The sequence below is a fragment of the Saccopteryx bilineata genome, chromosome 2, assembly GCF_036850765.1.
Source record: "Saccopteryx bilineata isolate mSacBil1 chromosome 2, mSacBil1_pri_phased_curated, whole genome shotgun sequence".
Taxonomy (NCBI): Eukaryota; Metazoa; Chordata; class Mammalia; order Chiroptera; family Emballonuridae; genus Saccopteryx; species Saccopteryx bilineata.
This window is the reverse complement of record NC_089491.1, coordinates 265,416,098-265,428,747: the sequence shown is the minus strand read 5'-3', so window position 1 is coordinate 265,428,747 and position 12,650 is coordinate 265,416,098. Positions and strand designations below refer to the sequence as shown.

Sequence of the window (12,650 nt, the reverse complement as noted above, 5' to 3'; positions counted from 1 at the left end):
TTGGGACCAAAAGGTTTTTCGAGCCTTTTTTTCATATGACATCTATAACCAAGAACTGGCAGAGTAATTTGGGAATGCTTTTTCCTCCGGGTATTTTACTGCTGGCAGCTTTCTGTTCTTTTGAACGGCAAGTGTTTGAACGTTGGCGATGCCTGTAATTGGCTGTGGCCATGAGACTTTAAATTGTAATGACGACTGGCAGTTGCAGGGGTGGCCTTGTTTCTCCCTGCTGACCCTGTCACTGGGCTCAGGAAGGCTCTCAGTGTGGGAGAAAGGGCAGCGCGGGCTAGAAGAGAGGAGCGCGAGGGAAGCGGCCGGCCGGCGCTTCTCGGTAACCAGGCAACCGGCGCCTTAGCAACACAAAGGGGCAGAACCTAGAGAGGAAATCGGAAGCAGTGACTTAATCTCGCGAGGTTTGCTTTTGCGCGCGAACTCTAAGTGTGAGGGTCCCAGACTTAGATCTGGGCTGGACGCTGTGCAGACCCCTGGCTGCGCCGCAACTCCAGCGAATCCCGACGCCTTTATCATCCCGCCATGGAAACCTCAGCGCAAGTGCAGCAGCAGCAGCCCTCGGCGTCCAAGATCCGGAACCTGCCCTGGTAGGAGGAGGCGCGGCTACCTCGGGGAAGGGGGTCGGCCTCTAGCAGAGGCGGTGGGCCGGGAGGGCAAGTGGCCGGTCCCCAGCTGGACCTCGCCCCGCCGCCCCCGGACCTGCGGCCGGGAACGCCCCTCTCAACTCCCCAAACCCCTTTCGTTCTTATGACTTTAACCAGATCTACCCCACCCCCGTTCTTTTCATCATAGCGGAAAGCGGCTTTGGCACCCGGATGACAGCACTGGGGTTTGATCCCGCGTACTCTGACATTGCATTGGCCACTGCACCAAAATGCCCTCTTCTCTCTTGCCAAATCTTTGATGCGATTATTGGAAAACTCTAAACTAAAATGACAATAACACTCTCTAGTTACCTTTTATGTAAATGGCCTTCTGTTAGATTACCAGGCACCCTATTAGATGTTTGGTTGCTAGGAGGTAGGTATTCTTTATTATTCCCAGTTTTACAATTGGAGTCATACAACCAAAAGGTTAAGTGACTTGCATAAGATCCAGAATTAGAAAATAGGTGTGGATTTGAACCCAAGTGCTCTGAATTCAGTTTGTACTCTTAACCATCCTACTTACACAACTATGTCCATGGAATGTTTTAAAGAATGACGGAATTTGACCTTATTTCAGAAAACTCTCAAGTTGTTCTTGTCTAATAATAACTTCAATTTGCTTTTGTCGTTGTAAAACCATGTAACATACAATTTACAGTTGTAAGCATTCTGGAGTATACAGTTCAGTGTCATTAAGTACATTCAGAATGTTGTGCAACCGTCCCATTATCTAGTTCAAAATTTTTCATCACCTCAAATGGAAACTACATTCCCACTGGTAGTCACTCCCCATTACCCTCTCTTTTAGCCACTGACAGCCATTAATCTTCTTTCTGTCGCTATGAATTTGCCTTTTCTGGATATGTCATATAAATACAATTAACATGTGGCCCTTTATGACTGGCTTCTTTTCACTTACCATGTTTTCAAGGTTCACCCGTGTTGTGTGTATCACACTCCCCTTCTTTTTATGGCTGAATAATAATATTCCATTGTATGGATAAGCCACCATTTATCTGCTTCTGTATACCTGGGTATGAGTTCAATTTTAGGTGCCCATCCAGGCTGAGATTATAAGCAGATACCTGGAAAGCTGAAATTAAGAGTTTATTAACCTCAGCATTTTTGACATTTTGGGCCAGATACTTGGTGAGGGGGGAGGTATGGGGCTGTCCTGTGCATTATAGGATCTTTAGCAACATCCCTGGTGCCTACCTTCTAGATGCCAGTAGCAACCTCTGCCCAACTGTGACAACTGAAAATGTCTCCAGATTTGGCTCAATGTTGTTCCCTGGAGGACACATTCACCACTGGTTGAGAACCACTGTTCCATATTCAAACCTAAAGGATTTTGTTTCTCTTCCTCTTTTATTTAGGCAATGAAAGGGTTCCTTTGCACATAACAAAATGTTCTTGTGTTTACATGTGTTGTAATTCATGCTAAATTGTATTTCAGGGTTGAAAAATACCGGCCGCAGACACTGAGTGATCTCATTTCTCATCAGGACATTTTGAGTACCAGTAAGCATTCATGTGTCAGTTGCTGTTATCCTTATTGAAGGACCAATATACGTTTGGCGATGTTGTCTCTGCAGAGTAATAACTTTTGAAGACTCTGATTGGGCTTTATGGAATGTTGCTGTAAGAATTGGGGCCTTCAACTTTTTTATTCCTGCATCCGCCTCTGATTTAAACATACGGTTGTAGTGCATTGAGGCCAACTAAGGGGCCTATAGTAAATGAGGCAACTCTCAGAAACTGATGGTCTCTCTTCCTAATCCTCAGTTCAAAAATTTATCAGTGAAGACCGACTGCCACACCTGCTTCTCTATGGTCCTCCCGGGACAGGAAAGACGTCCACCATTCTAGCCTGTGCTAAACAGCTGTACAAAGATAAAGAATTCGGCTCCATGGTCTTGGAGGTAAATATAGGAGGATTATTCTTACTTAGCAAAGGACTCCAGTCTCTTTTCATTCTGCTAGTTTTGTTTTACTTTACAAGTAAGTTGTCCTGCTGGTTGGTAAAGAAGCAGACATAAGATATTTCCATTCTTTTTTTTTTTTTTTGTATTTTTCCGAAGTTAGAAGCGGGGAGGCAGTCAGATGGACTCCCACATGCACCCAACCGGGGTCCACTCGGCATGCCCACCAGGGGTGATGCTCTTCCCATCTAGAGCGTTGCTCTGTTGCAGCCGGAGCCATTCTAGCGCCTGAAGCTGAGGCCATGGAGCCATCCTCAGTGCCTGGGCCAACTTTGCTCCAATGGAGCCTTGGCTGTGGCAGGGGAAGAGAGAGATAGAGAGAAAGAAGAGGAGGGGAGGGGAGAAGAAGCAGATGGGCGCTTCTCCTGTGTGCCCTGACCGGGAATTGAACCCGGGACTTCTACATGTGGGCTGACGCTCTACCACTGAGCCAACTGGCCAGGGCCTCCATTCACTTTTATCTGTAATTGACATTTGGTCTGGATCGGCATTAGGTAGGAGGCAGTCGTAGGGCTAGGTATTTTTCTTTGCTCTTTCCAACTTGTACCCAAACACACTGAGTGCTCAGGGAGTCGTCACCCAGTTGCTGGCTGTCCCGTGTGCACCTCCAGATGGCTTCTGGGTTCTTGTCCTGGAAGGCTGAGCTGTATTCACTACAAGCTTCCTTGCCCCCTAGTCCCACCTTAGGTTTGGCCAGTGGGAGCGCTGGTAGAAGTGGGGGTAGGGGAGGAGAATGATGCCTGGCCCTCCCTGGGGGCCACCGTAGTCTGACAGCACCCCATCTACAGGGCAGATCACACTGCCTTCTCCAGGTGTCAGTATCACTGCCCCACTAACCCCTTAAGACAGCGGTTCTCAACCTGTGGGTCGCGACCCCGGTGGGGGTCGAATGACCAAAACACAGGGGTCGCCTAAAGCCATTGGAAAATACATATTTATTATACAATACATTTTTAAATAAAATATGTATTTCCAATACATTTTTAAATAAAATATGTATTTCCGATGGTTTTAGGCAACCCCTGTGTTTTGGTTGTTCGACCCCCGCCGGGGTCACGACCCACAGGTTGAGAACCGCTGCCTTAAGACTTGGGGTGGAATAGGCCCCAGAAGTTCCTGAGGTATTGCATAGCTCGTGGGGTTTCTCCACATCCTATCAACACCTTTTTAAAATATTTCTTCATGTAATTCTCTTCAAGTTACTGAATTTAAGTACATCATCTGTTTACTGCTGAGACTCAATACACTAAGATTACAAAATTCTAAATACTGTTGATTGCACGAAACAAAATTAATTTGGGTTTGAGATTTTAGAACATTGCTGCCATACATATTCTTACCTCAGTGTATTAAAACACAGTAACTTCTGGGTTGCTTAGGTTGTGGTAGCTACAAATAGCGTGATTCTGCTCACGTCAGAGGTGCTGTTCACACAGACCAGGCCACTTAATTATTCCCCCAGAGTATGTCAGTGATTGTCCTCGAAAGCGGGGAGGAAAATCAGTCTTTTGCCTTTCCAGTATATAATGATCTAGTGAGTTGCAGTGGGTTTTAAATACAAATGTGATCTTTTTTTTAATAGTAATGATCTCTTAGCTGTCATTAGACTTTGAGATCGATCTTGCTGAGTTAGATTAATGGACAGATACATTAATTCATAAATAGCACACCAACATCTTTTTTTATTTATTCTGGCTTTTCTCTACCACATTTAGCTGAACGCTTCAGATGACCGAGGGATAGATATTGTTCGGGGACCGATCCTGAGCTTTGCTAGCACAAGGACGATATTTAAGTAAGAAATATTTGCATCATTTCTCTCCGTGGAGATTTCGATCAGTGAGATCATAGAGCTTAGTTTTTTTAATCTTTCCCTTTGCCAGTTTGTAAAGGGGGGTGATATAGTCAAAGGCAGCCATGAAAAAGAGATGAAGTGTAGGGGTGGTGGTAAAATTGCTAACATGCAAATACTGAAATAAACTATTAACCAAGTTTATATTAGCCAGTTCTTTGGGGAAGGATTAACTTCATTTTATTGGTTAACTGAGGACTGATTACATCTGAAGCCAGGATGAGCTAGTTTGAATTTAGACAGAAATGAATTGAGATCTGGATAGTAGTCAAATAAATAAACAGATAAAAAGACAGGCATGAGCGTAGGTAGTGGGAACAAACAGCCCTTGAGTAATGGGATTCCCTGTGGAAGAAAGAGGTGCCGGGGGACCGTAACAGAAATGCAGAAGTTAGACCTCAGTCCTTTTGCAGAGTGGAAGGAGTCATCAGGTGGGGTCATTTCCTCTGTGTGACCACAGATGTCTGCTTTGGCCAGAGTCCTAGGACAGGTGGACCTGGAACAGGGCCTGATGGCACATGTGTGAAGCTGTAGGTGCGGGCCTGGCAGTTCAAGTGAGATTGAAGAAATCTTCAGATGGCACCATTTGTTTTCCCAGGAAAGGCTTTAAACTGGTGATCCTGGATGAGGCTGATGCCATGACCCAAGACGCCCAGAATGCCTTGAGGAGGGGTAAGAAGAGCGGTTAAGTACAACGTGCTGGCTAGCAAGCACATCAGGAGAATTAGGAACTTTGGGCCTGGCTTCTTTTCAGTCTTTCTTCATTTCTGGTTCAGGGAAGTCTGTGTACATTTCTCCTGTAGCCCACCTGATGTTCTAGACAAAATGTCTCCATTTAAAGACAGAAGCCGGGTCTGTTGGGACCTGTGGGTGTTTCATTCTCCTGTTCAGCTGACCTGTTTCAGGGTTGGAATTTTGTATCCTCTGATGAAATGTTATGGGAGAGTGTTTCATTCCTGAACTGCTGGATAGACCTTTGATACAAAATAACCAGAACTCCCTAAATTTAGTCATACCCAGAAAGCTGACATTACTTCAGTACTTGCCAAGTAAAGGGTTGGCAGGGAAGAGAATATCCTGAGGTCTGCCTGCCTTATGGGCTTGTCTGGGGCAGTCACTTTTTTTGACAGGACATTCGCTATCTCACGAGGATGCTGAGATAATCAGCTAAAAGAAAAGGACAATCTCGAGGCATTCTGGGGAGGAGTGTAGCCAGTGTTGAGGAGGAGGAGGAGGGCAGAGTATTTTCTGGTCCTAGACGCTTTGGCAGTCTTGCTTTGGCATCTGTTGTGCAGAGTGACTGTCAATCTGGGCAGGTCTCTGTGCAGAAACATTGGGCATGTGCTGAATGACACTGGTGTCATCAGCATCTCTGAATTCGGGTTATTGCTGTCTTTCATGCTCTGGGGCTTTGAGACAAGGTCCACTGGGAAGTCTGTAAAAGGCCACCTCCTCCCCCGTCCTAGCAGAAGGTAGAGCATCAACCTGCCAGATAGAATTTTCTCAAAAGGGCAGGAATACTGGGTTTCATATCTTGATGGAATGGGATGGTGAGAACACGGGTGTTGGGAATCATGGGGACTCTTACACAAAGAAGTGTTTTTTACAATATACAATTCTGTGGCAGTCACAGGTTGGTCAGCTTTTGCAAGGAGAGTGGGTGAATTCCAGTCCTGACCACCCCAGTGACACCCCACTTACAGCAGCATCCCCATGTGTTTGCATTCTTAAATGCTTGTTACCTGTACCACTCCCATCACCATAGAATGGCTCAGGATTTCTGGGACCTTTGAAGAATCCGAATGGGCATGACGTGGCTTTCTTTTCCCTTGCCAGTGATTGAGAAATTTACGGAAAATACCAGGTTTTGCCTCATCTGTAACTATCTGTCAAAGATCATCCCTGCCTTGCAGTCCAGGTGTACAAGGTTCCGATTTGGGCCCCTGACTCCCGAACTCATGGTTCCGCGCCTGGAACATGTCGTCGAAGAAGAGAAGTGAGTATATGGAAAGCAGGAAAGGTGGAGATCTTGGGAACGAAGTATGGTGTAAGCCAGGCTCCGGGATGACTGGTTTACATTTAAAGGTGATGTTTGGAAATGACTTTGCACAGTGCTTAGCGTCAGGGGCTGTTCGCCGCTGTTGTTTTCTCTGGTATGTCATGGGCATTCTTTATAAATGTCATATGGTTCTTCTCTTGGTTCCTCCTCCTCCTCTGGAAGCTGTCCCAGTTTCTTCCTCCTCTTCTTTTGTCACTGGATACTGCATGCTGCCAAGTCCCTTTAGCTAAGATGCCTCTAGCCTTTTCTGACTAGAAGGGAAGGTTCTGAGATGTTGCATTCTGTGTAATCAGATGCCAAGCAAGTAACCAACCTGAACTGCTGCTTATTTGAAAGGAGGGGCTTTTGACTCTCTGATCCATAAAACATAATTTGTAGCCCGTTGTTCAACATGGTAATGCTTGGTCTTAAACAAGGGTCTTTCTAGACTTTGAGTGTGGCTGTGACTACTAATGCGAAGCTGTCATCCCTAAACAGGAATTTAGGTCCTCCAGATCAGGAGAGTAGGCAACTCTATCCTTCCCTTTTTTGCTTGCATTGTTTCAAAACTGTAATCATTCCAGGTTAGCCTGTTCCCTCTCAGTCCCTTCTGCATTTCCTTTCAGAGTCGATATAAGTGAAGACGGCATGAAAGCACTTGTGACTCTTTCCAATGGAGATATGCGACGTGCTCTGAACATTTTGCAGGTACGGTGCCGCTCATAGCAACTCTCAAGTCATTGCTTCAGAATAGGTTTTGAAGAAATACATAAGCAACAAACAGTTCAAGCAATGTATAAATTCAAAAATTTAGAACTGGTTTTAAGACCTTGATCTCATAATACGTCCAAGATCTCCCCACCCCTTTGTCTTGATTAATCAAAAGAATAATCTGTTGCTGCTTGACCTGTGGTGGCGCAGTGGATAAAGCGTCAACCTGGAACTCTGAGGTCGCTGATTCAAAACCCCGGTTTCCCTGGTCAAGGTACATATAGGAGTTGATGCTTCCTGCTCCTCCACCCCTTCTCTCTCTCTCTTCTCTCTAAAATGAATAAATAAAATCTTTAAAAAATAAAAGGATCTGTTGCAAACAGGAGGATTCTGCAGCTGTAGCATAGCCAATGAGCAGCAGTGTCCTCTGCTGAGGCAGGCTCTTCCCAGGGCCAATGAATGCAGGGTTCCAGCTCTCCTGTGCCAGTGGACAGCTGCTGCCCAGCTGCCTGGCTGCCTCCGCAGTTTCCTCCTGACCTGCCTGCACCTTGGCGGCTGCTATGATAGTCACCATGTTTCTCTCCCTGCCTGCAGAGTACCGATATGGCCTTTGGGAAGGTGACAGAGGAGACTGTCTATACCTGCACAGGGCACCCGCTCAAGTCAGACATTGCTAACATTCTGGACTGGATGCTGAACCTGGACTTTACTACGGCCTACAGAAGTATCCATGCCTGGGTCCTGCCCGCAGTACAATACTTTCAGTGCCCAAGGCCTGAGCTTGATCCCAGGAGTGACAGCCAGTGCTGACACCCTCCTGAGAAGACAGCTATTTGACTCTGGTCAGCTTGCGGTAGGACTGAGGCTGTGGGTGGAGTGGATACATGTTTTGAATGCTGTCAAGTTCTTCCTGAAGAGCTCTGCCCTGGGTACAACCTGAAGCTGCTTTTCTCCCAGATGGGAGAGATGCAGTCAGACCTTGGGATGGGAGATGCAACCATGTCCAACTAGTCCCTGTCACTTTTGTTTTGCTGTGAAATTAAAAGTGAGGCATAGTGAGCCCTGGCTGGTTGGCTCAGCGGTAGAGCATTGGCCCAGTGTGTGGAAGTCCTGAATTCGATTGCCGGTCAGGGATCACAGGAGAAGCAGTCTGCTTCTCCACCCCACCCCTTTCTCTCTGTCCTTCTCTCTCTCTCCTCTCTCTCTCCTTCTCTCTCCCCCTCCTGCAGCTATGGCTCGAGTGGTTCAAACAAGTTGGCACTGAGGATGGCTTCACAGCCTTGCCTCAGGTACTAAAATAGCTCTGTTGTTGGGCAACGGAGCAGCAGCCCCAGATGGACAGAGCATCAACCAGTAGGGAGCTTGCAAGTGTGGATCCTGGTCAAGGTGCATGCATAAGCCTGTCTGTCTGCCACCCTGCATCTCAATAATAATAATAAAGTGAGGTGTAGTGATATAAAGCCTTCAGGCCTTCTGGGGAATGCATTTGGTTCTGATGGCTACTAGATAGAAACAACTAAAGGGATTCCACATATGCAGTTTGGGATTAAAAGAAATAACTGCTGAGATGAGAAGCCCTACTTTCTAAAGTCACTCCCCCAGGGATTGGGTTCAAACTTCTCTGCAGCGTGTTTGTTCTGGAAGTTTTTCCCTTTGCCTTAACTGCTCCTCTCTAGATATCACGGAGTTGAAAACTCTGAAGGGGTTGGCGCTGCATGATATCCTGACTGAGATACACTTATTTGTGCATAGAGGTAACTAACTTAACCTTATTCCCTGGTTTAGAAGCTGTGGAGAAGGTGGCGTGCTTTGTGGTTAAGGGGATTAGAGAGGGAACAGGAGGCTTCATTTCTTTAGCCAAGAAACAAATGAAGAAGTATAAACCTAACCCCTCCTGTTTCGTTTAGTCTTATTTAAAACTTCATTCCAAAAATACGCTTTGAACCCTTAGAACTGCGGAGGAGAGGATGCTCCTAAAGGCTAATTTACTTCCCTCAAGGGCCTGTATTTTACAGCAATTAGTATGTTTTAATTCACATTTCTAAAAGAATATTTTCTGCAAAAGGAGAGGGAGGAGGAGGATCTATCTCAGGTGTCCCCACAGCCCACAGGCCGCATGTGGCCTCCTGAGGCCATTTATCTGACCCCGCTGCACTTCCGGAAGGGCCACCTCTTTCATTGGTGGTCAGTGAGAGGAGCACTGTATGTGGCAGCCCGCCAACGGTCTGAGGGACAGTGAACTGGCCCCCTGTGTAAAAAGTTTGGGGACCCCTGATTTATCTTAACCCATCTCAAGTTTCACAGTAGGTTGAGTTTTCTGTACAGAGACTTAGTTATCTACCTTGGCAGCCTGTGGGACTTGCCCGCAGGCCAGTTCTGTTGGCCCTTGGGGGTTGGACCTGGCTCAGTGTTTCCCAGGTGACCTCCTGTGCAGTGTTCTGGAGAAGCTCTTTCCCCAACAGCCGACTGCACAGACAGTTGGGTCCATGAACGTTGGTTCTGCTGGCGCCTTTTCAGGCCTCTTCCCAGCCGGCTGGCATGTTAACTTCTGCCCAAGAACATGGTTGGCTTAAGCCTAGCTCTGTACTTTGCTTGTGAAAGTTGAACATAAACTGACCTTTAAAAATTAAGTTTGTTTTTAAAATTGGGACAGTACGTGAGAACAGCTTTTATATTAACTTACAGAGCTACCCAGTGGCTAAAAGAGTGATGCTTAAGACCCTCCCATGTCCTTATGATCATTCTAGAATCTAATTTTTTTTTTTTTGCAGGGGTGGGGGCATGGTTACCCTGTGAAGACTCACAAAATGAAATGGATAAAAACTGAAAACCTACCCAGTTTTATTTCCTTAGAGGTGTGGTAGCTTAGTGATCTGAGGCCACAAGAAAAGTGTGACCCATCTGATCTTGAAGCTCATACTTGTCTTCTGGGGTGTTTTTTAATAGCAGGGAGTAACAGACCTCACCCAATTGATTTTGTTTTTCCCCTAGTTGACTTTCCATCCTCGGTTCGAATACAGTTATTGACCAAAATGGCAGACATTGAGTGAGTATTTGTTTTCCGATTTTAATCCTTTTCCTCCTCTTTTCCCTGTTGTGGTCTGTTCCTGCTTGCTAGGTTTCAAATTTTTTGTCTGCCTCACTCCTGTGCAGTACAGCCTAGTTTTGGTGGGATGGATGAATGAATGAAACATGGGGAACAGTGTGAGATGCTTCAAGACATGAATAAACACAAGGATAGAGATAACACACATTTGAGATCAAGACTAAAAGGTTTGGTCCACACTCTTCTTTTGTTATCTGGGAGGCCTGCTTCAGGTCTTCTGGGGACACCAGCTATCCAGCTGTTAAAGCATTTTGGCATACCAGAAGTATATCGGGGAAAGTAAACAAACTCAATTTTCCACTTTGCCTGGTTCAGTAAACAGTTTTTAGCCCCCAGTGAGGCTGACGGCTGTCACTTAAGTAGACAAAAGCATTGGGTTCAGAATAAGACTGTCAACACAGGCCAAATGTAATTTGCCCTCATTGGCTTTTGGATTCGCCAATAAGGTGACTGCTTGTCACTACATTGTGAAGATCTTGATTTTGTTTTCAATGGCCTAATCATTCACAACACAAGGTGAAATGGCAGTGTCCTGTGTTACCCACAACACCCCTGAACCACAGCTGGCTCATCCAAAACTCCCAGTGAATTAAGGGGAAGGACATCTTAATGATAACTCCTGGGAAATTCTGCCTACCTTCATAGAACTAGAACAAGGTGAAGTTCAGAACCCTGCTAATAATTTTTAGGCTTAACTTTTCCCTCACCAGTTTGAATCAGATTTATAAGAGGGTTTAGGGCAGATAAGAAAATGTTAGGGGGCACATACAAGCTTGGTGTCCAGGACACATTCTCATTACCTCCCCTCTTTCAGACTTTCGGTCTTTGGTGTCTCTCGTAAGAGGGTCGCTGTCCATGAGTCTCTGCTCTACCTTTGGATTTTTTTCAGGTACAGACTTGCTGTTGGCACCAATGAGAAGATTCAGCTGAGTTCCCTCATTGCCGCTTTTCAAGTCACCAGAGACCTGATTGTCACCGAGGCCTAGCGGCTGACTGAGGACCATTTGCTATTCTCAGGCCCAGCAGTAACTAGAAAACAGGGGAGCTGGTTATGGGACAAACTGCTGCCCGAGGTCACAGTCACCCCAAGCTTTGGAAAATTCTTGTTCCCAGCATGGGTGGGCAGACATATAAAAAGTACTTTGTTTGGGGCTGTTGAGAGCAGCGCTGTACAAAACATTTGTAACGTACAATTGTCTTACTGCACTGCCCACTTGTGTTTTATAGGGAGAAAAAAGCAAACTTTATTTCAACCTGAAGGCTTTTCCTCTTCAGTTGCATGGATGACAGGTTTCCTTTCAGACTATAATGCCTTGCAGTCTAATATGGCCCACATGTCTTCTGACTCAGGTTAAACAGAACCTCTACAGAAATCAAGTATGATCTGTGACTTTTCGTGGATCCACTTTCACAGTAAATGTTAACAGATTTCTTGTCAAAACTTTTATACTCATAAAATGGACTCAATTCTTTCTTTAAAAACTGGTCTTTTTATTTCTCCTTTTGAAGTAGAAGAGTTACTAGCAGGTTTCTAATCGAGGGTGGACAGTAGAAAAAACTTTGTTTCTGCCATTAGGGGCCAGAGGTTGTACCACACACGTGTTCACTGCAGGGAAGGCGCAGGAGAAGAAGCCTGACTACACTTGCACCTGCTGGGAGGACCGGGGCCTGTACCCAGGAGCGGGGTTTTACAGCAGGGGTGCTGCATTCCCATCACTCTTCATGGAAATAAAGCAGCTTGCTTTTTGGTTAGTTACAAGTGATTCTCCACAGTTACAAAGACACAGATTTATTCAACTTGCATCTATATGGAAAACTCCGTCTCTGATATCAGAGTAAAGGATGGTGACTGTCCCTTGTGAAGGTGTCAAATTCCCACACTATCAAAAGGGAGAAGTCAGTTATTTCCAGCCTCGGCACAGGACTCCCTGCCCGAGGACACGAGCAGAGTTTGGGGCTAATGGCTAAGTGGGGCTCAAGGAAGCCCCCCAGAGCCTCCCAGACCACACTGATTTTTTTTTCAGATAACCACAAAATTAAAAACTCGCCCAATCCACTCCCAGCTGTCCTGTTGTACTCACTTACTTTAGAGGTGATTTTTCCCCCCTTAATGGAAAAAAATGAAACGGAGAGCCAAAAGCTTTTAAACTTTTTCCTTCAATGAGTCTCTCATCTTGAAATGTTTTTTCTTCAGCAACAACGGTGGTAGAGGAGAGACTACTTTTTTCAACACGTTTTATGTTACACTGGCCTCCATAAAGCACCTATTAAGAAAGCCAAAGGATAAGATGTTGCATTTCTT

The 12,650-nt window shown here is 45.7% G+C and overlaps 1 protein-coding gene across 1 annotated transcript; it reads left to right on the top strand.

The window, feature by feature from the left end:
- Window positions 1–423: 423 nt before the first annotated feature.
- Window positions 424–12,346, top strand: RFC5 (replication factor C subunit 5). The gene is made up of 11 exons (XM_066260477.1): window positions 424–599; window positions 2,116–2,180; window positions 2,445–2,581; window positions 4,357–4,436; window positions 5,092–5,165; window positions 6,330–6,489; window positions 7,158–7,239; window positions 7,837–7,966; window positions 8,919–8,996; window positions 10,234–10,288; window positions 11,238–12,346. Exons 1-11 carry the CDS (start codon window positions 535–537, stop codon window positions 11,332–11,334), a joined length of 1,023 nt encoding a protein of 340 aa, XP_066116574.1. The 5' UTR covers window positions 424–534; the 3' UTR covers window positions 11,335–12,346.
- Window positions 12,347–12,650: the final 304 nt, after the last annotated feature.

Coding starts and splice junctions, on each gene's coding strand:
- RFC5 (XM_066260477.1), top strand. CDS start 535: ATGGAAACCTCAGCGCAAGTGCAGCAGCAGCAGCCCTCGGCGTCCAAG. Junction 5,166..6,329: donor CCAGAATGCCTTGAGGAGGG/GTAAGAAGAGCG, acceptor TTCCCTTGCCAG/TGATTGAGAAATTTACGGAA. Junction 7,240..7,836: donor GTGCTCTGAACATTTTGCAG/GTACGGTGCCGC, acceptor CCCTGCCTGCAG/AGTACCGATATGGCCTTTGG.